Source organism: Rhipicephalus microplus, chromosome 4, assembly GCF_043290135.1.
Source record: "Rhipicephalus microplus isolate Deutch F79 chromosome 4, USDA_Rmic, whole genome shotgun sequence".
NCBI classification, from domain to species: domain Eukaryota; kingdom Metazoa; phylum Arthropoda; class Arachnida; order Ixodida; family Ixodidae; genus Rhipicephalus; species Rhipicephalus microplus.
The window spans coordinates 44,037,640-44,062,971 of record NC_134703.1 but is presented as its reverse complement, the minus strand read 5'-3'; the positions used below and the strand labels follow the sequence as shown (position 1 = coordinate 44,062,971).

The 25,332-nt window shown below is 47.3% G+C and overlaps 1 protein-coding gene across 1 annotated transcript in view; it reads left to right on the top strand.

Moving 5' to 3' along the window:
• Window positions 1-7,162: 7,162 nt before the first annotated feature.
• The window catches only part of LOC119171934 (uncharacterized), a 41,497-nt gene continuing 23,327 nt past the window's right edge, over window positions 7,163-25,332 (top strand). The window contains exons 1-2 of the mRNA XM_037422831.2: window positions 7,163-7,548; window positions 17,091-18,082. Coding sequence (XP_037278728.2) covers window positions 7,496-7,548; window positions 17,091-18,082 — 1,045 coding nt within the window. The 5' untranslated portion in view covers window positions 7,163-7,495. The remainder of the gene's footprint in view (window positions 7,549-17,090; window positions 18,083-25,332) is intronic.

Here is a 25,332-nt window from a genome sequence, read left to right as displayed (position 1 = left end):
GTTGATAACGGCGAGGGAAACAGTATCGTCACTGGGGTTGTTGTCAAAGTGAATGGTAGACGCGCTGTATGGTGCGTCAGTGTCAGTTTCGCCAGCTAAATTGGCCAGATTGCATCGCTCCACGGTGATTACTAGGGGCCACTTTTTTGGAAATTTCAAAGTGACTATGGAATATTAGTAGGACTGGGAGCTTGAATTCACCCATTTGACTCAACCGGCTATTGCCATTGTCTAAAAAGTTACTGGCGCTTATTTGTATAATTGCTGCCGTAATTCTTGTTTGTACGCATCTGAAAATACCACAATAAAAGGCAAAGCATCAAGTAGCTCGCTATACCTGTTTTTTGTAATTTTTAAAGAATATTGGACACGTTTTTTGAGACAGCCTGTACGTACTAAATTAACACTAATGCGAGTCTGTGCGTTTTCAGTCTTCCAAACAATTTTAGCTATATTGCGGGATCTGCCGTCCCAAAATCACCATATGGTTATGAGAGACCCTGTGGTGGAGGACTCGGGAAATTTCGACTACCTGGAGTTCTTTAACGTGCACCTAAATCTGAGCACATAGGCCTACAGCATTCTCGCCTGCATCGGAAATGCAGTCGCCGCCTCCGGGATGCGATCCCGTGAGCCGCGGGTCAGCAGCTGAGTACCTTAGCCACTAGACCACCGTGGCAGGGCGTTGCATAAAACTAAATCTTCGAACGGGTCATGACATGCACCACACGGACCTCAACTTATTAATTGTTCCTATTTTTGATGAGTGTTTTTTTTAATATTTTTGCACACGGTTTTCGAGCCATCTACGTTAGGTATAATTCTGTGCAAAACTGTAGCTCTCCACCACACAGAGCACGCAAGGAGGTCGAAAAGAGCTTCAATCAACACCCCAGGATGTTGGATCGCTCTCACGCAGCTAAAGTAGGTCCAAGCACTACTTCCCCCTCGCTCACCAGGGTAGCCCTGCGTAAGGTAGAAAGGTGACCGAGGTCCAATCGACGCGTATTTAATGTTACAGTGAAAAAAGGACAGAAACACAGAAAAGGAAGGGAACGGGACGAGTTCTGTCCAGCATCCTTTTTCCATGTCTTTAACGTCGTTTTCGGGCTGGTATTTTGAGTATGCGTCAAGCTCCAGCTTCATCTGCCCGTTCATTATTTATGTGGTTATAAAAAGGAAAAGAAAAGTAAGCCCTATAACTGTTTGCATCTGGTGCGACACCTCAACAGAAGCTCACAAGGGATGGGGGTAAGGAACGAATAAAAGCATAGGATTAAAAGGTGTATATATATTGCCACAAGGCAGTAGTGGGATTGGGGCATAAAGCAGTAGAGAGTCCCAGACTGAAAGAAAAAGACTACGAAGTGAATAGAGACTGGTTCCAGCCCGCCAGTGCGCCAGGCATTGTCATCACGTGTAATCGTTGTAAATATCTGTAAATATACGTTTTCTTGTAAGATTATTGGTGGAGGTGCTGGGTACGCCTACCTGGCTTTTCCGGCAAACCAACACGGAACTTCGGAGTGGTCGCCACCTTCATTTTCCTGCAATGGCTCAACAGGCCCACCCACAAGAGCAACAGCAGCCGCAGCTGCAGCAGCAGCAGCACCAGCACCAGCACCAGCACCAGCAGCACCAGCACCAGCAGCACTAGCACCAGCACCAGCTGCCTCCTCTGATTCTCCTGCCTCCACGAGACCCCGGAACCTTCTCGGGCACAGGCAAGGACAAGGTGAATGTTGAAGATTGGGTCGCTTTGTACGAGCGCGTGAGCGAATACTATAGGTGGGACCCTACGTTGATGCTGGCCAACGTTGTATTTTACTTGCGGGATACGGTGCTCACCTGGTATGAGACGCATGAGTCGGAGTTGACCAGCAGGGACGTTTGCAAATTGAAGCTTCTCGAGTTATTCAGCAGGCCATTTGGGCGACAGCAGGCCGCGAGGAAAGACCTGGAATGTCGCGTGCAGACATCGACGGAATCGTATGTGTCCTACATACAGGACGTATTGGGCCTCTGTCGAAAGGTGGACGAGAACATGAGCGAAACTGACAAAATCGCTCACATATTGAAGGGAATTGCCGATGACGCCTTCAATTTGTTGATCGTTAAAGATTGCGCCACCGTCGACGCGGTTGTGAAGGAGTGTCAGCGCTTCGAGCACGCCAAAAACCGTCGCATAACCCGCCAGTTTGCGCGTCTGCCTAATACTGCAGCCACTTCGACCTGTGAAGACAGCCCCAAGTTCACGCAAGCTACATCGTCCGAAAATGTCACCCGAATCGTTCGTCGTGAACTCGAAGCAATGGCTCCTGCAGCCATCGCCTCTGACGGTCCTAAAGACAACGCATCCACCGTCTCCCTCATCCAAGCCGTCGTTCGCCAAGAAATAGCAAATCTCGGCATCACACCTGTTTGCGCCGTTCGCCCCACCGAGAGCTCGGCTTCTGTAAACCAGGTTCCGGTGTACCCTTCACGCTACCCTTCCCGCTACCGGAACCCTGCTGAATGGAGAACGTCGGATGATAGACCGATCTGCTTCCACTGCTCTCGCGCCGGCCACATTGTACGCTACTGTCGCAATCGTTGGTCATCCAATTCATCTTGGAACACTGGGGCATGGCGTCGCTTTGAAGGCAGTTCTCGCCGCTTTTCTACTCCGCACGATCCACAGCCTGCTCCTACTAACGTTCAGGGCCGAAGGTTCAGCCGGTCACCATCACCCCAAGGCCGCCGATCTCTCTCGCCGATGATTTATCGATCCAGGTCTCCTGCACGACCTGGGCCCTCAACCTCGGGAAACTAGACCATGCAGCTCCCGGAGGTGACGCTGCATTAACGACCCATTCTGCAAATCCTCTGTTGACGATTCCTACACGCCGCAATATTTTGGACCTTTTGGTGGATGACGTTACCGTTACAGCCCTCATAGACACTGGTGCACACATTTCAGTCATGAGCGCTGCTCTCTGTATTAAACTGCGAAAAGTGATCACGCCTCCTATTAAGTGTGCAGTAATGCTTGCCGATGGGAGCACATCTGCCGTTCTCGGCATGTGTACCTCTCGCGTGTGTATTGCTGGGCGCCAGACCGTCGTATTGTTCACCGTGCTTGAGCAGTGCCCACATGACGTGATTCTTGGCCTCGACTTTCTCTCTGCGCACTCCGCCCTTATCGACTGCTCGACGGGTCTTCTTCAGTTGGAACTGCCTTTTGACGCCGCTGTTGCCCATGACGCTCAAAGTCGCCTTTGTGCCACCGAGTTCCTGCATCTTCCGCCGCAAGCCGCGACTTACGTGCAGCTCGTGTGTGATCCGCCTGTGCGCGATGGTGAATATGTCGTTTCACCTATTACCGACGTTGTGCTAAAGCACTCCATTGCTGTTCCGCACACCGTGGTGAGAGTATGCCACAATCAGACCCATATGTCTCTTTTGAACTTTGGTTTCTCCACGCATGTGCTGCCTGCTGGTATTAAACTAGGCGTCATGTCGTCGTTGCAAGAGTGTGATATTTCTGAACTGTCGGCTCAGCAACCTACTCCGCACGTCAACTTGCTCACTGCGCCCAACCTGTCAAGCATTGACATTGCCAAAATGATAGCACCAGATCTTTCGCCCTCCGAAGCACAAGACCTCCACCGTCTGTTGACATCCTATGCGGACATATTCGATCTTGACAACCGCCCTTTAGGCCAGACATCAGTTGTGACCCATCACATCAACACCGGCGATGCCAACCCAATTCATCACCGCCCTTACCGCGTCTCCGCTGCCGAATGCTCTGTCATCCAGAAAGAGGTCGAGAAAATGCTCGCCAAAGGCGTCGTCGAACACTCATCTAGTCCGTGGGCATCCCCAGTCGTGCTTGTCAAGAAGAAGGACAACACATGGCGGTTTTGCGTCGACTATAGACATCTCAACAAGGTCACTAAGAAGGACGTTTACCCTTTACCAAGAATAGATGACGCCCTTGACTGCCTTCATGGCGCAAAGTTTTTCTCGTCCATTGACCTTCGATCTGGTTATTGGCAGATCGCTGTTGACCCACTGGACCGAGAAAAAACAGCATTTGTAACCCCCGATGGGTTATACCAATTTAAAGTAATGCCGTTTGGGCTTTGTAATGCGCCGGCCACCTTTGAGCGCATGATGGACTCCCTTCTGCGCGGCTTCAAATGGTCCACTTGCTTATGCTACTTAGATGATATAATTGTTTTTTCACCGACGTTCGTAAGCCATCTAGAGCGACTGTCCAGTATTCTCCAAGTATTTCGCAACGCTGGTCTCCAGCTGAACTCCTCCAAATGCCGTTTCGGCCGTCGCGAAATAACTGTACTTGGTCACCTCGTTAACGCATCTGGTGTACAGCCCGATCCGGACAAAATTCGCGCATTGACTCAATTTCCCGTGCCCTCTTCTCATAAGGATGTCCGGAGCTTCCTTGGTTTGTGCTCATATTTCCGCCGCTTCATCCGAAATTTCACCGATATTGCGCGGCCTCTCACCGAGCTCCTTAAAAAAGACGTCCCATTTACTTGGAATTCACCTCAGAGTGCTGCATTTTCGGCGCTCATTGCAGCCCTCACGACTACGCCAATATTAGCCCACTTCGATCAGACTGCCCCGACAGAAGTTCGTACGGACGCGAGTGGCCACGGAATTGGTGCTGTTTTAGCTCAGCGTCAGCATGGACGTGACTGCGTCATCGCCTACGCCAGCCGCCTTTTATCCCCTGCCGAGAGGAACTATTCCATCACCGAAAGAGAGTGTCTTGCTCTTGTTTGGGCTGTCGCTAAATTTCGCCCGTACCTCTTCGGCCGCAGTTTTACGGTTGTAACTGATCATCATGCACTCTGCTGGCTTTCCTCGCTAAAGGATCCCACGGGACGTCTCGGTCGTTGGTCTCTACGCCTCCAAGAATACACCTTCTCGGTCGTGTATAAATCTGGTCACCTCCATCAAGACGCCGACTGCCTGTCACGGTATCCAGTGGATCCACCAGACGCCACAGAGAGAGCTACGGAGGCTTGCGTCTTATCAATATCAGACTTTCTTGATATCGCTTCTGAGCAACGCCGCGACCCAGATTTGCTTCCCATCATAGAAAGCCTGAGTTCCGCTACTCCACCCACTTCTCTGAACTTGTATTTCCTTCATGAAGGAGTTCTCTACCGCCACAACATGCGCCCTAATGGTCCTGACCGCCTTCTCGTCGTGCCTTCCCATTTGCGTGTAGATGCTCTCCGACAGCTTCACGATGAACCTGCCGCTGGTCACCTGGGAGTCACCCGCACTTATGATCGCGTCCGGCGCCGTTTTTTCTGGCCACGCCTATATCACTCTGTGCAAAAGTATGTCGCCAGCTGCGACCTTTGTCAACGTCGAAAACGACCAACATCGCTTCCAGCTGGCCTTCTTAACCCTATTGAGATCCCTGCTGAACCATTCTACCGCGTAGGTCTCGACCTTCTCGGGCCATTTCCCACTTCTGCATCCGGGAACAAATGGGTTGCCGTGGCGACCGACTACGCAACACGTTACGCGATCACCCGCGCTCTTCCAACCAGCTGCGCTACCGATGTCGCCGACTTTCTGCTACATGACATCATATTGCATCACGGCGCTCCTCGACAGCTCGTTACTGATCAAGGCCGATACTTTTTATCTCGCGTCGTCCAGGATATCGTACGTTCCTGTTCCACGAACCACAAGTTCACAACGGCATACCATCCACAAACTAATGGACTTACAGAGCGCCTGAATCGCACTATCACGGACATGTTGTCAATGTATGTTTCTCCAGACCACCGTGACTGGGATGCAACGTTACCCTACGTCACCTTCGCTTACAACTCCTCCAGACATGACACCGCAGGCTATTCCCCGTTCTACCTTCTTTATGGACGGGAACCCTCTCTGCCTCTTGATACACTCCTTCCCGCTGGTTCAAGCTCCCCTGTCACATACGTCCGCGATGCCATAGAGCGAGCCGACGCAGCACGACAGATTGCCCGAGAACGACTCATGCTTTCTCAAACCTCTCAGAAAGATCGATACGATCGTCACCACCGCGAAGTTTCGTATGCACCAGGTTCTCTCGTACTCTTGTGGACCCCATGTCGTCACATCGGCCTCTCAGAAAAACTTTTATTTCGCTATGACGGACCATACAAAGTCCTTCGCAAGATCACCAACCTCACCTACGAGATACAGCGAGTCGTCGACGAAGCGCACTCAATGCCACCACCATCCACTGTTGTGCACGTCGTCAGACTGAAGCCTTATGTGTCAACCAACACTCCCCTTTCGTGACAAGCGCCGGGTCGGCGCTTTAACGCCGCGGGGTAGTGCCACAAGGCAGTAGTGGGATTGGGGCATAAAGCAGTAGAGGGTCCCAGACTGAAAGAAAAAGACTACGAAGTGAATAGAGACTGGTTCCACCCCGCCAGTGCGCCAGGCATTGTCATCACGTGTAATCGTTGTAAATATCTGTAAATATACGTTTTCTTGTAAGAATATAGAGAGAGAGGAGCAGGCACAGCGAGTGACTGAAGTAAGGAGAAAATAGGAAAGATGGACACGGTCGCAGGAGTCCGAGGACGGGGCACCACTGGAGAGAGCTCTTTTCGGCAACAGGAGATGGCGTAGGGCTAATCTAGTTGGCCAGAGCTGCGCTGTCGTCATCGTCGGGGACCGGCGTCAGGAGGTGGCGTAGGACCAACCCAGTCGGCCAGAGCTGCCCTGTCGTCGGAGTTCACAATGGCACAACCGGTCAACACGGAATACAGCGAGCGAGTGCGTGTTCATTTGCTAAACTACCATATCTACTGTATCGTATCAGTTAAGCCTAACAGACACGTCCTAATTCAGCTTTGGGGCAAATTGCTTAGAGGCGATAACCATTGCGCGTTCACCCCTTCGCTACAAGTAACACGCCACACGTGCGAGTCAACCGAACGAATCAAGGACTCGGTGAAAGAGAGAGAGCATGCGTGGGAAAGGGGAAGCGGCCAGCGCCCGTCCACGGCGGCGAGGTCGCGAAGCGCCGCGCGGCGCCCAACTTGGCGCCGGCTCTCCCTCGTTGCCCCAAGAGCCGGAAACGGGACGCGGCGCGCAGTCGATGCCCGAAGCGCGCTCGGGACGCTGCTAGAGAGTTTCGAGCGCGTTGTCGCCGACGTCCTCGCCGAGCGCACGGTCCAGCGACGCGCGCGGCACTGCGGTCGCGGGCCCCGCCCCCCTCACTTCACTCGGCGGTTTGCCGCCTTTTGCAGTGAAGTCCCCCCTCCTCCTCACCCGCTCGCTAGCGTCAAGCCTATGCGTCTCTCTAACTCGCTTTCTCTTCCGGTGATTCCACCTGTGCGTACAACGCCGAGTTTCACGTTGCTCTGATCAAAGGGCTTGGCACAGACTACTTTTTGCGACATGCCGCGCGAAGCTTGAAAGAAAACTGCGTGGTACGTAGGGAAGTGTGGGAGTCGCCGCAGACATGGAGCGTCGGATGAGACTCTTTGCTCCACGAAGTGTCGGACATCTGTTCAGGTAAGTCGATAATGATTGATCTCGCGCTTTAAATATCTTCATTACAAATTAACATATATATATTTTTTAATTTTGTGTCATTCCACAGCTTGAAGAAGTAGCGAAGCCAATTTTTTTTTGTTTCGGTGTGGTGTTCAACTTTACACTTGATGTGTGTTCGTGTGTACGTTTGTATGTGTGCGTGTATATATTTACATGCAAAGTTAGAATTTTGGAGAAGAGCGGTTATAATCCCACCCTCTCTTGCCTCTATGTGCGAGTAGTACAAAGCCACAGTGTTTCAAAGTCATGGCCTACTGAAATCATGTGACAGCTTTTCAACCAGCTGTTCAAGTATCTAACGTACAGCAGTAGTCATTTATAACTCTGGGAATGGGAGCTCCCACTCCAGCTGGATCTTTCCCAAGCGCGACTGCACTTCCCGCCAATTCACAAAAAAATGCAGTGCCGTATTGTGTCGTTAAAGAATGAAAGCTGTAAAATCTTGCGAGAAGTTCATATTAAAAAACAAACACACGCTGATGGATGTTATGCGACCACTCATAAGATATTGTTGCACCATTCACATGTTTACTTTCAATGGAATACTGTCGCTGCTGCTGTGCCGTTAGTGACTTCATAGCGACAAACTTCGGGTTGTTATAGGTGCCTACAGAGCTTTCTGTGAAATCAAAATCGTGCAAAAGTTGATTCAAGCCCTTTATCGCAAGTATGGCTATGCCTCTAGGCCGCATCGACCAATTAATTAATGTGTCGACAATATCAAGAGAACAACGCAGTAGCTCATTCACCGATATGCGATGTATACAAAATCAGAAAATGATTATCTCTCGAATTTCTCTCATATTTTTTTTTTCATTTTCATGTTAATCACGAACACGAACAAAGGCTGAGGATGTGGTAAATGGGAGCAAAAAAAAAAGAGAAAAGAAACCAGGTTATACATTTTTTTTGTTCGCACTCACAAAGATAAATATGGCACACATCAGAACAAAAGTATTGGTTGATGAAGACTGATGGCATGGGTGCATTTGACGCTATTACGTCTCTTGTTTCATTCCACATATGACAATTTGTCAAAGGCTCCTTGCTATACTTAGCCTAATAGCTTACAAAAATAAAACTAAAAATGCCACAGAAATGTTCCACGTGCACTGGTTCCACCTGCATGCGCTATTGCTGTGACTTGCATTTCTGACGCTGCAATGTCGATCGTAGTTGAGTGTAAGTGGACGACGAATATAAAATATTCAACACAAAATTTACTTGTTGTTTTGTGCTAAGCGTTTTCTGCGTTTGTTTGGACAGCGCGTGCTACCTTTCGCGATGATATTCATCGTGGAAAGATGCTCACTAATTACGTAGACTCTTCGAGAAACGCTAGCCCCGACAGAATAAGGAAATAAAAAGTATGAAGGCGTGTGTGGGTGTGTGTTGATTGATTGATTGATTGATTGATTTGTGAGGTTTTAATGTCCCAAAACCACGATATGATTACGAAAGACGCCGTAGTTGAGGGCTCCGGAAATTTCGACCACCTGGGGTGTGTGAATGTGTGTGAGAGCGCAATAAAAAGCATAAAGAGGGTGAGGAGTTCTTCCAGAAGAACAATATATTTTTGCTACCCTATACTGAACGAAGAAATCAAGAGGAAGGATGAAAATAATAGCGGCAAAACGGGGCAGATGGACATAACAGGTGGGTATTGTCTGTGAGAATCACATAGCATTTGTCTAATACGTTAAACCTTTATATCCACTTATTGCATTAAACGTGCCTTGATGGACGTCTGCAGAAACGACCACTGTGAGACCATCGTACCGTTATTGTTTCCTCCGAACACAGATTGTAGCCAAGATGAGTCAATTTTGTAGGGCAACTACGAAATGAAAGCAAGTGAGCTTTTCGAAGAGAACGCTTGGTGAGGTATGAGATCCTCGGTTCGCATTGCATGCAACAATGCTCACCCGCACGTTTATCTAACGCATATAAAAACACCACGACACGCCATCAGGGACGCTAATGGTGACCATCGAGCGAGCAGGCGACCCTGGAGTACGCAATGAAGTGGTGCGAATGACCGAACATGACACGACTCTCAAGACAGGCAGGTGGATGCGCTTCGTTGAACACGCCACTTCCAGGAGCTCAAGTTGCCACGAAAAGTGGTCCTGGCATCGGGTCGTACTGCTCACAGATCTAGCACAGTGCTCTCTGTGGAGCATTTCTTTCTGCGAGTCAACTACGTCTAACGTAAATGAATGAATAAATAAATAAATAAATAGCCCGACACATATAGGCGTCGCTAGTGAGTTTAGAAAACTTTGCAATGAGGTTACTTCCATAATGCGCTCAATTTAGCACTCCGAAGCACACATTTCTTGCGTACTGTTGTTTAATGCCTGAAATATTATACCAGCATCGGGAATGATTTTGATGTCATAACGCCCTTAGTGACTGTGTTACCAGTAAGTATTTAAGAAAAAGTTTGAATAATCAGAGTTTCTCGGGACTATTCACATTGTCGTGGTCAGTGTTTTCGCGTCATTGTGAGTAGTGTTTAACACTATGATGGCTTCGCCCTGTCAGTAATTTATTGCGCGCTACGCTCTGCAAAGATATGAAGCCCTAGTCGACGACTATAGTCGTTAATTTCACTGGCTAATGTCATAGGTCAGTAAACTCTCTCATGAGCCCACTCACTCAAACAATGATCTAGCCTTGAGTCTCAGATAGTCGGGGTGAGTAATATTTTGGTCAGCCCTTGTACGAGTGAGTTCGGTTGAGAAAAACTTGGATCCGTAAGGGCGAAGTACATTTCATAAGTGATCGAGTGAGCTCCCCATTGTTTTGCCGACCTCTCATCTTGTCTACTCAGCCTCAGCATTCGTCATCATCATCATCAGCCTGACTACGTCGACTGCAGGACAAAGGCCTCTCCCATGTTCCGCCAGTCAACTCGGTCCTGTGCTTGCTGCTGCCATTTTATACCCGCTAACTTAATCTCATCTACCAACCTAACCTTCTGTCTCCCCCTAACCCGCTTGCCTTCTCTGGGAATCCAGTTAGTTACCCTTAATGACCAGCGGTTATCCTGTCTTTGAGCTACATGCCCGGCCCATGTACACTTCCTCTTTTTGATTTCAACTATGATATCCTTAACCCCCATTTGTTCCCTAATCCACTCTGCTCTCTTCTTGTTTCGTAAGGTTACACCTACCATTTTCTTTCCATTGCTCGCTGCGTCGTGCTCAATTGAAGCTGAACCCTCTTTGTAAGTCTCTAGGTTTCTGCTCCATAGCTAAGTACCGGCAAGATACAGCTGTTATATACCTTCCTCTTGAGGGATAGGGGCAATCTACCTGTCATAATTTGAGAGTGCTTGCCAAATGTGCTCCACCCCATTATTTTTCTAGTTACTTCAATATCAGCATCACTATCAGCCTTATGCCGGCTCACGTGTCTACAAATTATGTCTACTCACACATCAACGGACTAGCGTTCATTAGTAGGTTCGATATTAATTGAACAGATGCGTGAGTTAAGAGAGAGAGGGTGGAGGGGAGGGGCTTGAACATCTCCACATTCTTCTGGATTGGAAGGTCTTGTTAAAAAAAATCACAGCGTATCCACGGAGTGATTGATGATGAGTGGGGCGAAGCGTCGGAGGGTTTTATTGGTAAATCGTGAATCGTACATCTGTCTATCTGTCCGTCCGTCCATCCGTCCGTCTGTCTGTCTCCTTGAAACAGACTTACGGACGCATGGACGGACGGACGCTTCACCCCACTCATCATTCACTCCGATGATATACGCTGTGAAAACCACTAACGCCATCTAGTTATATTATTTCCAGGGACATATACACACGACGCCATCGATAGGACAACTCATGAACTAGAGGTGGCTAAATACTACTACTACTACTACTATGACTACTACTACAGAGAAGGGAACGACCCATGGCGAAAGGAACTTCGCCCCTAAATCATCTTGTGTCCCAGTGTCAGTCATCACTTTGAACAAAAAATGTCGTCAGTGTATTGCAACCACCGATAACTCGTATTCGAGGATAAGAGATCAAAATCCCCAAGTAGAGCCATCTTCCCTTCTCGCGTGCAACCATGGTCTTCCCTATCAGTCAAATAGTAAATGAAACGTTGCCGATAATATACAGGAATTAATGACGTCGCGTATTGAATTATCGCTCGCGAAACATCGTGTGGCCCTTGGAGCGCAAGTTAGTAAGTTCTCTATGAGTTTAACGTCGTAACGCATTATTGGCCGGATAAGTGCAATTTGCCTGGCATGTCACTAAAGGGTCATGACAGGGTGCGCTAAAGTCGCAGCACGAAAACAGGGTGCGAAAAATATTTCATCAGCCATATGAGTCACAGCGAACTGGGGATGTTATCTGGAGCACGAGCATTCTGTTAAGACTGTGCGAAACCATATAATTTCCTATAAAAACATTTTACGAAACTCTATTGGTGCAATTACATGGGCGCTCGTGTAACGCTTAATACGAAGCGGACATGCGAGACATTTAGTGCCACTGAGAAGGCCAACAGCTCCTGAGTTCCCGAACTACGGCGGCTGCCTGAGGCTGATTAAATTGACCTTCAAGCGAACGAGCATGAAACATTCCTCTGTGCAACAGTCATATGCGCCTTTCTGGGGACCCCAAAACGGAATGGCGTGTGACTTGTCCCTTGCGGTACCATTCTTTAATGTCGTGCTATTGGATTCGTTTGCCTGTTATGTTGAGTAATTCATACGAGGAACACAGTTTCACTTAAAAGGTCAGAACCTCACGTTATGGGCTGCACACATGTCGTTTCGAAGTAGTTCTCGAAGTAATGCGGAAATGTTCGCCATCCGTATTGATTCGTATTGATGCGCCGTGCAAAGTGTTTACTTAAATGCATGTGTTTCGTATGCGCATGGATATATATGCGGTGCACGTGTATCGCTATACATTAAATACATGTCACATATTCATGCCATGTATGCCTGCGAGCAGATATAGAAATTCAATTACTGCCATAATTTTGAAACTGCAGATTTCTGGCAAGGACTTGCGGTGTTTGCAGAATCTCGCGCATGCACTTCAAGATGAGTTCGCGTCATCGCCAACGTGTCGAACATCACAGTCAGCCTGAATATATTCAGGCTGAATATATATTCCTTGACTATATATTCCTTGAAAAAAGAAATAAAAAGACACTTGAATAGAGTTTAAAATGATCTGACCCAGAACTTGTTGGTAATTGAGTGATATGTGGGGTTTAACATCCCAAAACCACCATATGATTATGAAAGACGCCGTAGTCAAGGGATCCGGAAATTTCAACGACCTGGAATTGGTCAACGTGGGCCCAAATCTGGGCACACGGGCATACAGCATTTTTGCCTCCATCGAAAATGCAGCCGCCTAAGCCGGTATTCGATCCCGTGACCTGCGGTTCAGCAGCCGAGTGCACTAGCGACAACCGCGGCGGGGCTAGAGCTTGTTGGTTATGGCTTGACAGGCCTCGTGTTTCTTTTCTCGCCCTTTCATTATTCATAGGTTTGTTTTCTGTTGTGGAGCATGATTTTATATCGTTGCGATGCTTTATTGAGCTGCCTGTCTGATACATCCGTTGCGAAACTTTACCGGATGTCTACGCAGACAACTAATGTCACACAACAGTGTTCTGGCTCCGCATTCCAGCCACGTTCGCTCTACAGGCAGACGTCATCGGACTGTCCGAACGTGCGTGAGTGGTACGCCCTCCTGCCGGCGGTCAACTCAATCAGATTCCTGCCCTGATTTCCTCCCTCGGTGACAGCTGATTCGATTCCGAGGTAGACGAGAACTCCTTGATCGTCGCAACTGCGAAGTGATTCGCACAAGCTTGGTTCAAGTCTTGCAAAGAATCAAGGCACAACAAATCAGTCTGAAGTGCTTTACTTTTTCGCTTTTCTAGCTCCGATGTTGCCACTTTTTCCAGCGAGCTTCTCGATGGACTTCTTGGTGAAGATATCGATAAAATTTAGAAACTTTGCTAGCATATGAGTAACTGGATTGTTAGATTTGCCGTGCTGCAGCGAAACTGAGGTTTTAATGAAAGCAGTAGTGAAGCGTTCCGGGTAAAATTTCTAGTCTTTATTAAACACGTGTATGTATGAATAAAAACACACTATTATTTATTGTTTATACATAGCAAACTTACGTACCACGTCTGTAAATCAAACCACCAACATAGAAGAGCTCCACAACCTTTGGCGAACAGCGGCTCGTACATATTTATCGGTATACACATGTTAAGAGGCTGAGCATAAAGTGTAAAACTACGGAAACTTACCCAGTTTAAACATAATAGGTCAATTCATGTATCCAAACCACCTGACAATATTTATTCATTCTGCCGTACCGATTTCCGGTGTCATGTAGCAAAACTGTTTTCTGATCACACTTTTAAAGGCCTGTCAGTTGGCGCGCTTTCGATGCCTGATGCCTGTAATGTGTGGCAATATCACAGATTTTGAACTCCTCGCCAGCGTGCTTCAGCTGGAAGCTTCTGGGCCGGATGCCAAGTTCGTCGGAACAAACTACTCGAGTCATCCTTAGCCAGGCGTAACGCGGCGGTTAAACGATGGCCTCCAGCACTCCCGCTTCTTTAGGCGTCTATTCGACGTGTCACGCTCCGGCACGTCGTGGCCTTGTTATTCATTCGAGAACACTTGAAGAATGAGAGGTCTGTCGTGATTTTCTGTCCCATTATACATACTTTAGCTACATCGGAAACGACGAAAACAAATTAAAAATTGTGGCTTCACACTCCCATCTCCTGGTGTTTGTATACAATGCCACGTTTAAGGCGCCTCGCCACGGTGGTATAGTGGCTAAGGTACTCGGCTGCTGACCCGCAGGTCGCGGGACCAAATCTCGGCTGTGGCGGCTGCATTTCCGATGGAGGCGGAAGTGTTGTAGGCCCGTGTACTCAGATTTGGGTGCACGTTAAAGAACCCCAGGTGGTCAAAATTTTCGGAGCCCTCCACTTCGGCGTCTCTCATAATCGGTGGTTTTGGGACGTTAAACCGCAGAAATCAATCAATCAATCACGTTTAAGAATTGCCGTTGATTGCAACAACCATGAACGATATCAACAGCTGCCGAAAGAAAGCACCTTTTCCGGGTGCCCCGATACTTTAAATGGCAAGATTAACCTAAGTCCGTAAAATGCTGTACCAGTGAAAAATTATGTCATTTCTTCCGTTCTTTTTATGATCCTATTACTTCATTTGTTATACTCGCTCAACATGGGGATACGGGGGTTAACGTGTTCTACTGTTGATTCGAAAGACGCGGGATCAAATCCCGGGCATGGCGGCTGCATTTCAACGGAAGTGAATAGCAAGAGGCCCATCTGCTCTGGCTTAAGTGCACGTTAAAGAACCCCAGGGGGTCGCAATTTCCGGAGGCCTACACTACGGTGTCTCTCGTAACTATATCATATGATTGAAATATAAAACACCTACCCTAATTATTACTTTTGTTACACCAGTAGACGAAGCTCTGGTCATACTTGTCCCTTGCAGCTGCTTAGTTTCAAAAGGAGAGGCAATTATCATCATCTTCATCATTAAAAAATGTCCTCTTGGAACTATCTAGTGGTCAACAGCTCGCAACTGTGAATGTAATGTTCGTGGCATCAGCAGAGCTTCAATGTATTAAAAAAAAATCTTACTTTTTGCTCGACTGTGACCACTGCATAATACATATTTCAGCTTTACTCTGCACAGCTGCTGATTCGTTACAGGTGCTGGGCATAGCAGCTGTTCTCTGTGCAGCGTCCACTTGAAAGCCAATATCCCCGGCCATTCATGTCGCTTTGTAGGCGTTCCTTTGATTAATCAGGTATTAATTCTGAACTGAACACACGATTAACATATTCGCTAAATATAAGAATTAAACAACGTAGAACGATGAAATAAAAAAAATTCAAGGCATCTTCGCCGTAGACGTGCCATGCCTGAAGAAAATACGGAGCTGGGCAGTCTTCTTGGCTTCTCATCAGTTTTCTTTTTTTTTTCTGCTCTCTTTTACTCTTTTTCGGTTTTTTATTTTGTTTTTTTTTCTATTGTTGACCTTCTTTGTTAATTTCTTTCTCTCTCTATTTCCCACTTGCTTCCGCCAATTCTTATAAGTTGTTTCAGTTGTCTCGTTTCCCTGGCCACAGCAGTAACGTCCGCTCTTCATATCGTGATAAAATCGCTCGAAGGAGACGAGCATGAAAACGTTTTTTTTTTTTTTTTTTGGCGTGAGCGCATGCTCAGTATGCTACAGCTGGCTATGCTATATGTTCTTTTCCTAGTGTAACGCCAAGCAAAGACGACAGCATACGAAAGGTAGACCCCTCAAAGTGCTCCTTAAAAGAACAGCGAATAAGACTCACGCGCTGTGTCTGGTAATTTTTTACCCACCAGGTCACTGGGCATACGTATCGTCCAAGCATGAGATCATTGCCATCCAAGAACAACGTTTCTGGGCTCTGCGCATTGGCACACTGTGTACAGCTATACCACTCCTCATCCTTCAAGGGGAGTCTTGTTTCGTGATGGACACAATGTGTCACGTGCAGGCTTCGGCACCAGAGCTCGCGATCACGCTAAGGCCAGGCCAGGCCTTCGACAACTGTGTGCTATAAAGTACGAAGCTATAAAGCAAGGGAGGCGCCACGCTCAGTCCTTGGAGCTGCACCGAGGCTTGGCCAAATCGATATGTCGATAAGTGGCGCTCCTTTCGAAACAAGGTCAACTGAGCCTGTCCGCGCTTTGTCGCTTTGTATTGTCCGTCGAAAAAGGGAAGCGCTCCGCTTTCCTGACGAGGTGGTCCCGTTATTCATTCTCTCCGTGCGCCGATGTCGAAACGACCTCTCGGGTAAAATTAGGTTAACTTCCACTTTCTCGAAATCAATTGTACCACGGCTTAAAAAGACGTAGGAATCAAAAGAGATGAAATAAACGCAAACAATATGGCGATGTATAGATAACGATGGTCATGCCATGTGTGTGTGCGTGTGCGCGTGTTTTATTATATATATATATATATATAACACATGTACACACCTTTACTATGCTGTAAGATCGCTCGTTTTGCACTAATTGCGACACCTGCCTAATCGAGGCGTAGCTAGTTATTTACCTCGGCACGTGTTTAACTCTTCTTCAGACATGTCCCTGTAGAGAAAGGAACATGTCTGTTGGTATATATACATACAATACGAAAACTCAATCAAGAGAGAAATGCTTTTTAAGGTTTTTTCATTGAGATTATAACTGTACTTCAGTACTTCCCGTAAACAGAAGTACTTCAATTCAACCTAACCCTGTATCTCATATTGCACAATTTAACCCAGAGGGTCTGTCCCTTCTGCCAATTTTCAGGTTACTTTTAGGTGAACGCACAATCAAGTTTTCATTTTAGGGCAAAAAGTGCAATTTTTGTACTTGCGCAAACTTGTGGCTCATTTCAGCCTTTCTTTTACACTTCCCAGATACGCTGCACTCCTGGCATATTCAGTAGTCGCCCTCACCTCGAGGAGTGTGTCAGAAGCCTCAGGCTCACCAAAGTTATGCGACTCAACCTACCAGCCAATGTACTGCCGCTGCAACGTGGAAGACGGCGACGGCGAAGACCCCAGCGACGTGCAGTGTTTCATCACGGCCCAGTTCGCGGCGGACGACGCCTTCCTGAAGATCTTCGAAGGGCGAGCGTCCGTGGAGTCGCTGGGTTTCACCACGTACGCATCAGGCACCCACAAGATGGACTTCATTCCGAGCGACACTCTGAACCGTATGCCGGGCCTTGAGAAGCTCAAGTTTTCACAGATGAACCTGGGCGTGCTAAGGAAACGGGCCTTCTACAACTTAAGTAGACTGGCCGTGCTTTCGTTGGACTCCAACGAGATTACAGACCTGGACAAGGAGGCCGTCTCGCACTTGCCGAGGCTTCGCAAGCTCGAACTTGCCGACAACAACCTGACGACCTTATCCGCTGGAGTCCTGACAGAGCTGCCGTCCCTTACGCACCTCTTTTTAGAAAAGAACCAGATCGTGACTATCGAAGACTTGGCTTTTGTTCAGCTGAGCAGCCTCAACGAGTTGGACCTCAGCGACAACGTCATCGAGAACCTCGCGGAAGGGACGTTCAAGGGACTCGACCAGCTCACTCGCCTGGACCTGTTTCGCAACAAAGTTCGCAGGCTTGGCGCCCGCGTCTTCGGCGGTGCACCCATGCTGGTAGAGTTGGATCTCAAGTACAACTCCATCGACGAAGTGGACCCGCTGGCGTTCGACGGCCTTCCGCAGCTGGCGATCCTGTACCTGTCGTACAATCGGCTGCGTGTGCTCCCGGCCAACATGTTTCTGGGCGCTCCCAACCTGATGACCGTGGACCTGTCGCAGAACAAGCTGGTCACGCTCACGTGGAGGACGCTGCAGGACCTGGTCAACGTCGACGAACCATCGTTCGATCTTAGCCTCACCGGTGAGTTGAGATTTGACGCAATGTTCTTTTTCCTCGCTGCGCACCGCCTCCAAATTTCAACGGTGATCTTGTGCAAGCCGGGCGTTTTCGCGAAGTTCCAGGCAAGATCCGCGAAGTTCCAGGCAAAACCTTCGAGTTGAGTAGAAGAATCCTGCGTTGAACGGTTACGATGAAATCATCTTTGGACTACGTTGGGCTATTGCGAAAGTGACTGCGAAGACGGGGGCATAGCCAGAAATCCCTTCTGTTTTTGTTTTTTTAGGGGGGATTTAAACATTTTTTATTTATTTACGTGCATGTATTTGTCTGTGGAGGTGTTCGTGCATATCTACTGTCGCGTGTAATTCAAAGTTGAAAACGTTCAGTGCGAATCGGGGAAACCCCTGCCCCCTGCACGACCATGCCCATGTACCATGTCAAGATACAGCTAAAATTTCAGTAACAAAAAAAAACACTTCGCCAAGTTCTGAGTCAATCTGTTTCTAATTTTGTTATAGACTGCAGGTGGTGAGCCACTTAAACCGGTTGTTTTTAAGAAGCTTTAGGATTGCCCAAATATAAAGACAGCTACTGTAACATGTCATATTCTTGCCCTGCGTTCTTTACGATTTAAGGGTGTCTGCATGTGAAGCATCTAGGTGTGCCTAAAACAAGATCATAAAGATTAGGCTAACCATAGTTTCAGTGAAAGTTTTCTATTACCCTGAGTCTACAGGTTCTCGACGCTCTCAAATACATAATGATACGCACCACGGCTCGATTCCAGCGCTCTGCATTTTCGCATAATTTCTCGCTGCGAAAGTGCGGCAATAATTTCAGCCCAAGACGCTTCGCTGAAACTCTTGAACCGAATCTGACACTCGCTTCACGTTTTGTCGTTGAAGTTGTTGCCACGCGCGGAACATGAAATTTTCCTAAATGCGATCGCGATTTTTTAAAAATTTTTCATGCTTAGATTTCGTTAGATTCGAGGCAAAGATAAGCAGAAATATACAAACGTGGAAAAGCAGGAACGTTACCCGTGAGAGTACTTTGCTACAGTACGCACTAGGGTGAAGAAAATTTGGGAAGAAAATAAGGAAAAACAGATAGAAATAAATCAGGACAGAGTAAAACAAGGTACAGAACACCAATAACAGATAACAATAGTTTATATCCCACGCAAATACTTCTGTCATGGCTTGACCGACATTTCGTGTGACAACTGATGAGGTGTCCTCAATAAGAAAAAAAGGGTGGGGAGGGGAACATGGAAGCTTGCAATGGGAAATTTCAAAACAGGGAGGGTGTATGCGCCGGAGCCGGCGTTTCATTAAGCGGACTTTTCTTACACAGCGCTGAAAGTTCATTTGCCAAAACTTCGGCTCCATCACACATGCCCTGTTTGTTTGATTGATTGATTGATTGATTGATTGATTGATTGATTGATTGATTGATTGATTGATGAGTTGGATTTAACATCCCAAACCCACCATATGATTATGAGAGACGCCGTAGTGGAGGGCTCCAGAAATATCGGCCACCTCGGGCTCTTTAACTTGCACCCAAGTCTGAGCACACGGGCCTACAGCATTTTCGCCTTCATCGAAAATGCAGCTGCCGCAGCCGGAATTTGATCTCGCGACCTGCGGTTCAGTACCTTAACCTTAGCCACTAGACCACCGCGGCGGGGCCACGCCCTGTTTACAACTGATTAGGTTGGAATTCCCGCAAACAGATACGTCCACTATGTTTAAGGGAGAGAAAAAGATTAAAAATATCACAGGAGGTAAACCAGACAAAAAACAACGGTTAGCTACCTTGTACTTGGGAAAGAAAAAACGAGGTAAATAAAATAATGTAAGAGATGAATAAGAGTGTGTGTCAGTAATTAAAGAAATAAGATGACTGGAATATCGTCATAGTACTACAGTAACATTGTCGATGGACAGTGACAGTTTATCATTCAGTCCAGTTGCTTGCAGAAACCACAGGCGCGGCACGTGTTGGGGTTATAGTTACGTGCGTCTATCGTTAAGCAAGCACTGCGTGCAAGTCTTTTATCTCATATTACTGTCGAGCCGCATTTGTCACTATTTCGTACGTAGCACACATGCCGAGAAAATGAACAAAACAGGCAAATAAGGCCATTAGTGTCGGCGTTTTAGTGCGCAGACGCCCTCAAATGGTGGCCTATTTGTTTTAATTAGTGCTCTGCGAAACGAGAACACGATGACTTGTCGCCACCACAGCTAATGCGACGACGGGGTCGACAGGCAACGCGACTGCTGCTCTGATAGTCGGCGACGTGGATAATCGCCCGCTGGTTGTAATTTTGATATGTGAAATGCAAACAACGCTCAACTGGGGCCTGTGAAACCTCAATAACACAAGCTCAGTCACACAAGTTCGTTTTCTTATTCTTGCTTGTTCGTATTATTATTTTTTTTTTGTTCAGTGAAAATATCGTACGGAGTTCAAGGCACTCATCTGCAACACGTGCCGCGAGGTTTCGAGATTTTGCTGGCCGCCTTACGAACATCACATGATTAGATACCAGTTGACTAGTCATATACAAGTATACACAGCCAGCCTCTCAAGGTGTGTCGACTCCTCTCTCTACCCCACCTTAGCTTTAAAAACGCTTTTCTTTTCTCTGTTCAAGGTAGCAAACCTGACTTACGCTTAGCATTCCCACCATATCCTCGTCATCTCTCTCTCTCTCGCTATTTGTTCTTGAAGTTCGCGCTACAAGAGTACTAGGTCTCACAAATAGCACAAAGCTTTCTGAAATACGCGGTACTATACGTTCAAAGGTAGAAATCGGGCAGCAAACAAAAAGCAACAACAACACAACGACAAGAAAACAATTATTCACCGTGACATTGTGTATACTCAACACACGTTCCTTACGCCTTGATTTATTCGCATGTCAATAAAAGTGGTTCGTTTTATTATCAGTTGTTTCGAATCTGTGAAATACCGAAGTCCATCATTCTAGTCATACTTATTTTATGACATCATTGCAATTAGGTGCGAAAACATACAGAGAGAGGTCCCATAGCCAACAACTTTGAGGAGGCATTCCAGCCGTCGTTTGTCCTGCATCATTTAACATAGCAGAATCATTCAGGGCGATTTGAGTGCACGTTAAAGAAACCCAAGTGGTCTAGATTTCCGGAGCCCTCCCCTACGGTGTCTCTCATAATCATATGGTGGTTTTGGGAAGTTAAACCCCACATATCAATCAATAATTCAGAGGTGTAGAAAAAAATTCAATGAGGGCGGCGTAGGGGGAATAGGGGCAGAGTTAACCACTTTTTACGTTCGTGCGTGCGTGTGTTTTTACGAGCTTGTGTATATTGCCACACGGGCTTCTTATTTCACTTCGGCTGTATTCTGTTAACGCCCATAAAAACTGTAAAGACGTTTTCGCCTATAAAGTAACGGTCAGCGCAAACCGCGCCTGCCATATTCGAGAAGCTCAGTACTATCGTAGATCATTATGTTAAGATCGCGCGCATGAAGCGAACACTCAAGCTTATTCCTGAACTTTTGCGACCACCAATGATAAACATGTTAAGTTCGATGCGCGATTTATAAAAGACGGAAAGTCCCAACGACAACCAGTTGATCAACAGCTGTAGTAGCCGCTATCAGTGCGAGGGTGTATTGCTGAATTCCCACTTTTCCTTTACCGGCCCCAAGTTCAGCCAAGTAAACGGTTTCATACAATCTGCTGCCTTAATTAGTCAACGTCATGACCACGTGACAATCAATACGCATACAACATTGACAAGTTTACCATGAGAAAAAGGCTGAAACCACACACACAGCAGCCCCCCTCCCCCTGGCTACTTCAATGGAACTAATTGTACTGCGCTATTGAAAGGTTTATGTATGAAGGAAAAAAACAAAGACAGAGCTGCTTCCGCGTAAGGCTCGCTCGCGGTCTTGTTCTTTCGAAAGGACGCGTGCTCACTGCGTTTATGATTGCGTATAGCACGGTTATCACAGTAACCTTTCCGTGCGCACACGCTCGGCCCGACAATACAAACACCAAGAGAGTCTCATCAGATCGCAATCTGCTTTTCTTTGCAGTCAGCCCAACATCGTGTCCGGCAAGGCTATTCGTTTTTGTTTCAGCCCCCGCCTTTTGTGTTTTGGAATTATTACGAGCCAAGCGCACAGCTTCCGGCGCCATTCAAACAGCCTGTCACCGCCCATTTCCTGTGTCACCGGACGTCGCGTCTTTGTTCCCTACGTGGCCATCGGGTCGGTCAGCGCAAATGCGCCTGCGCGAAATGCCTGTGCTCTCGTTCCTATACGAACGAACACAGACGGGGAGAGAGAGTGTGAGCTAGAGGGGAAGAAAGATTGTTACCACGTGAACATAAACGTAACACGTCACAATGGAGGAGTGGTTCGTATAACCGTCGCTTGACCCCGTATGAAAGCCCACGACACGCGTTTGAACACCTGTTTCGTGCTGTATCATAGAAAGTTTGAACTCCTTCAGTGATGAAAAAACGCAAAGCGGATTTTTTGCGTCCCTGGATTTAATTGATTAGCGAAAAATGAACTCAAGAACAAGCGTTACGCAGTGGGTCGTCGTAAACTTTTTTGTTGAAAGAGAGGGCAGGCAAGGAGTAGAGAACTTCAAAACACATCGTGACCCATGCATGGTTATAAAACTGCAATCGTGATCGACTTTCTTTGTCCGTCTCCTCTTATTTTTCTTTCAGGCCACTGTGCGCTCATCAGATGCGAATCTTGATAAGCTCTGCTCGATATATGTGTCGGAAAAGCGTCAAGTACGCGTTAACAAGAAATGGAGGAAGTCTGTTCTATGTAAAGACATGAGGTCTTATTGTCACTTTTATCGTGTTTTACCAGCAGCTTTCCGAGTCATTTTGTTCAAATCGTCGCCCTCGTGGTCAAATTGTAACACCGAAAGCGTTTGCGCGATCACAACGACAGGCGATATTAGGGGCGCAATTGTCCGCCGCCACCACAAGCGCTAAATAGGCAACAAACATATCCAGGATAGGTTGAGCTTTGGACCGCAGCTCTCTGCGTGGAAGTCGAGTAATGTACCACAGGGCTGAGCCAATCATTCGACAAGAGATCCCATGCAGCTGTCATGTCGGGAAAGAGAGCGAATAAATTTAGAGAAAGGCCGAAAGGTCACCAGATTGCACCATCTGGTTTGCTACCTTTCACAAAGAAAGATGGGAAGGAAAGCGAAGGTAAAAGTGGACACATGAAAAAAAAAAGAGGGGGGAGGGGGTGCTATAGCTTATTCAATAGGCCACTACTACCACGCAAAAAGTTTGATAAGGCCTTGTCTGATTTTCTGTGTGAAGACGGATCTTGTCGATATTCGAGCACTGACTGTTCTGATAAGGGTTTGTCATCAAGGCGGGCTAACGCAACAGGCAACGGCAGTCTGTGCGCACTGTAGCGAGGGCGCTGACACAGAAGGTGCTCCATCATTTCATCGCTGCCGCGATGTTCGCAAGCGGCACTGTCTTCCATGCCGATTCCGAAGGCAAAACATTTGGTGAAAGAGACACCAAGCGACAGTCGGGAAAGCACCGTTGTCTTAAGTCGAGAGTCCGGACGCAGGCCGAAGTCGACGAGACGGGTCCACCCTACGCATTCGTATGAGCGGTAAACTTGCTGTATTGCACAGGAATTTTACGTCTTCATTGGTAATCTATCTTATGTTCATGGCAGCATCTGTCCTTGAGAATGGGATATATTCTGCTACACCGTCTTCGTGTGTCGATCGAGCAGCTGCGTCGGCATATTTGTTGCTCAATGTGCCGCAGTGACTTGGAAGCCACGAAAACGTGATTTCATGTCTTTTGAATAGGATGTGGAGGAGCAGCTCTCCGATTGCTAGCGCTAGTTGCCATGAGGTTGACGGCGTAAGGTGAATATCCAACACTGTAGTGATGCTTTGGAGTCCGTGAATACGCCAATTTTGTTGGCTTGTTGATGTTGAATTGCTTTAAGTGCGCTACGTAAAGCAGCAAGTTCTGCAGCTGTCGATGTCGTCTTGTGGGATAGCCTAATCTTCGTGGCGGTTGCTGTTGCAGGAAAGATCACCGACCCTGCAGACCCATCCACTGTAGTTGAAGCGTTAGTATATAGATGATTATGCTGATGGTACTTTTCACACAATAAGAGAAGAGAAAGCTGTTTTAGCAATGGAGGCGAGAGCCGGCCTTTTGACCGTATGCCTGGAACCATGAGTTGAACATTCGGATGAGTCATACAACGTGGGGGAGTTGGAATTCCGATTGGTGCTGTATGTCCTGTTGGTATGCGTGTGCCATAGACAAGACTGTCTGACAAAATGAAGCGTGAGGTCGGTCTTCGGGCGGAGAGGCTAAGAGATGCGCAGGGGCGCGAGCAAGATGTCTCACGTGTGCTCTGAGCGGTTCCATAACGATATGCATTTGACCGGAAAATCATTTCCAATCAATTGTCTCCGCTGTTGAGAAACGTAGCGGCAGTCACAGATAAACTCACAGAGCTACAGCCTGGACGCTGTCGTGAGTACGAATGCTTGTTCTGCAGGTATTGATCAGCACAGACAAGCTGTGTCGCAAATATCTCAGAAAAAGAGCCTCGTACAATTGCATCATGGCATGTAATGAGGCATGTACTGAGGAAAGGAATCGTGTTGAGATACGTATGTAGCCCACTAATATAGCGTGCTAGAAGAAGGAAATAACAACCAGCTTTCACGCAATGGGAAAGGAATGCCAAGTGCATCATTTAAAGCTCCCCACGCAATACAAAGTTTTCAGTCATAATTCATCATTATCATTCGCCCCACCATCAATGAAGCGCCCACAGGTGGAGTCTTAGTGCCGCGGGAAGTCATACGCACGCTCTTGCGTTCCTTTCTACTTCCAGCCGTACCGATAACGAATACAAAGAAACGCAGCAAGAGATAGAGGGCCACATCTTACTTTGTAAAAATTATGATCCGTGGCATAGTGGGCGCTTCTGCAATGAACTTGTAGTTACTCCGGGAGACCTAACAACTCAAGATACGACGCTCTTTCCGCGTTATCTGTGACTGTGCCACATGTGCCACCCAGGCCTGGTATTTTTTTTAATTGCTATTGCTTTAAAAGAGTCGTTTAGCCAAAATGCTGATATTGGCATCACTGTTGACGACCGTGTAACGTCGGTGTTGGCATCGTTAGTTGTCAGCGAAAAAACAGCACCGCCCGGGACAGAAAAACTTTGAA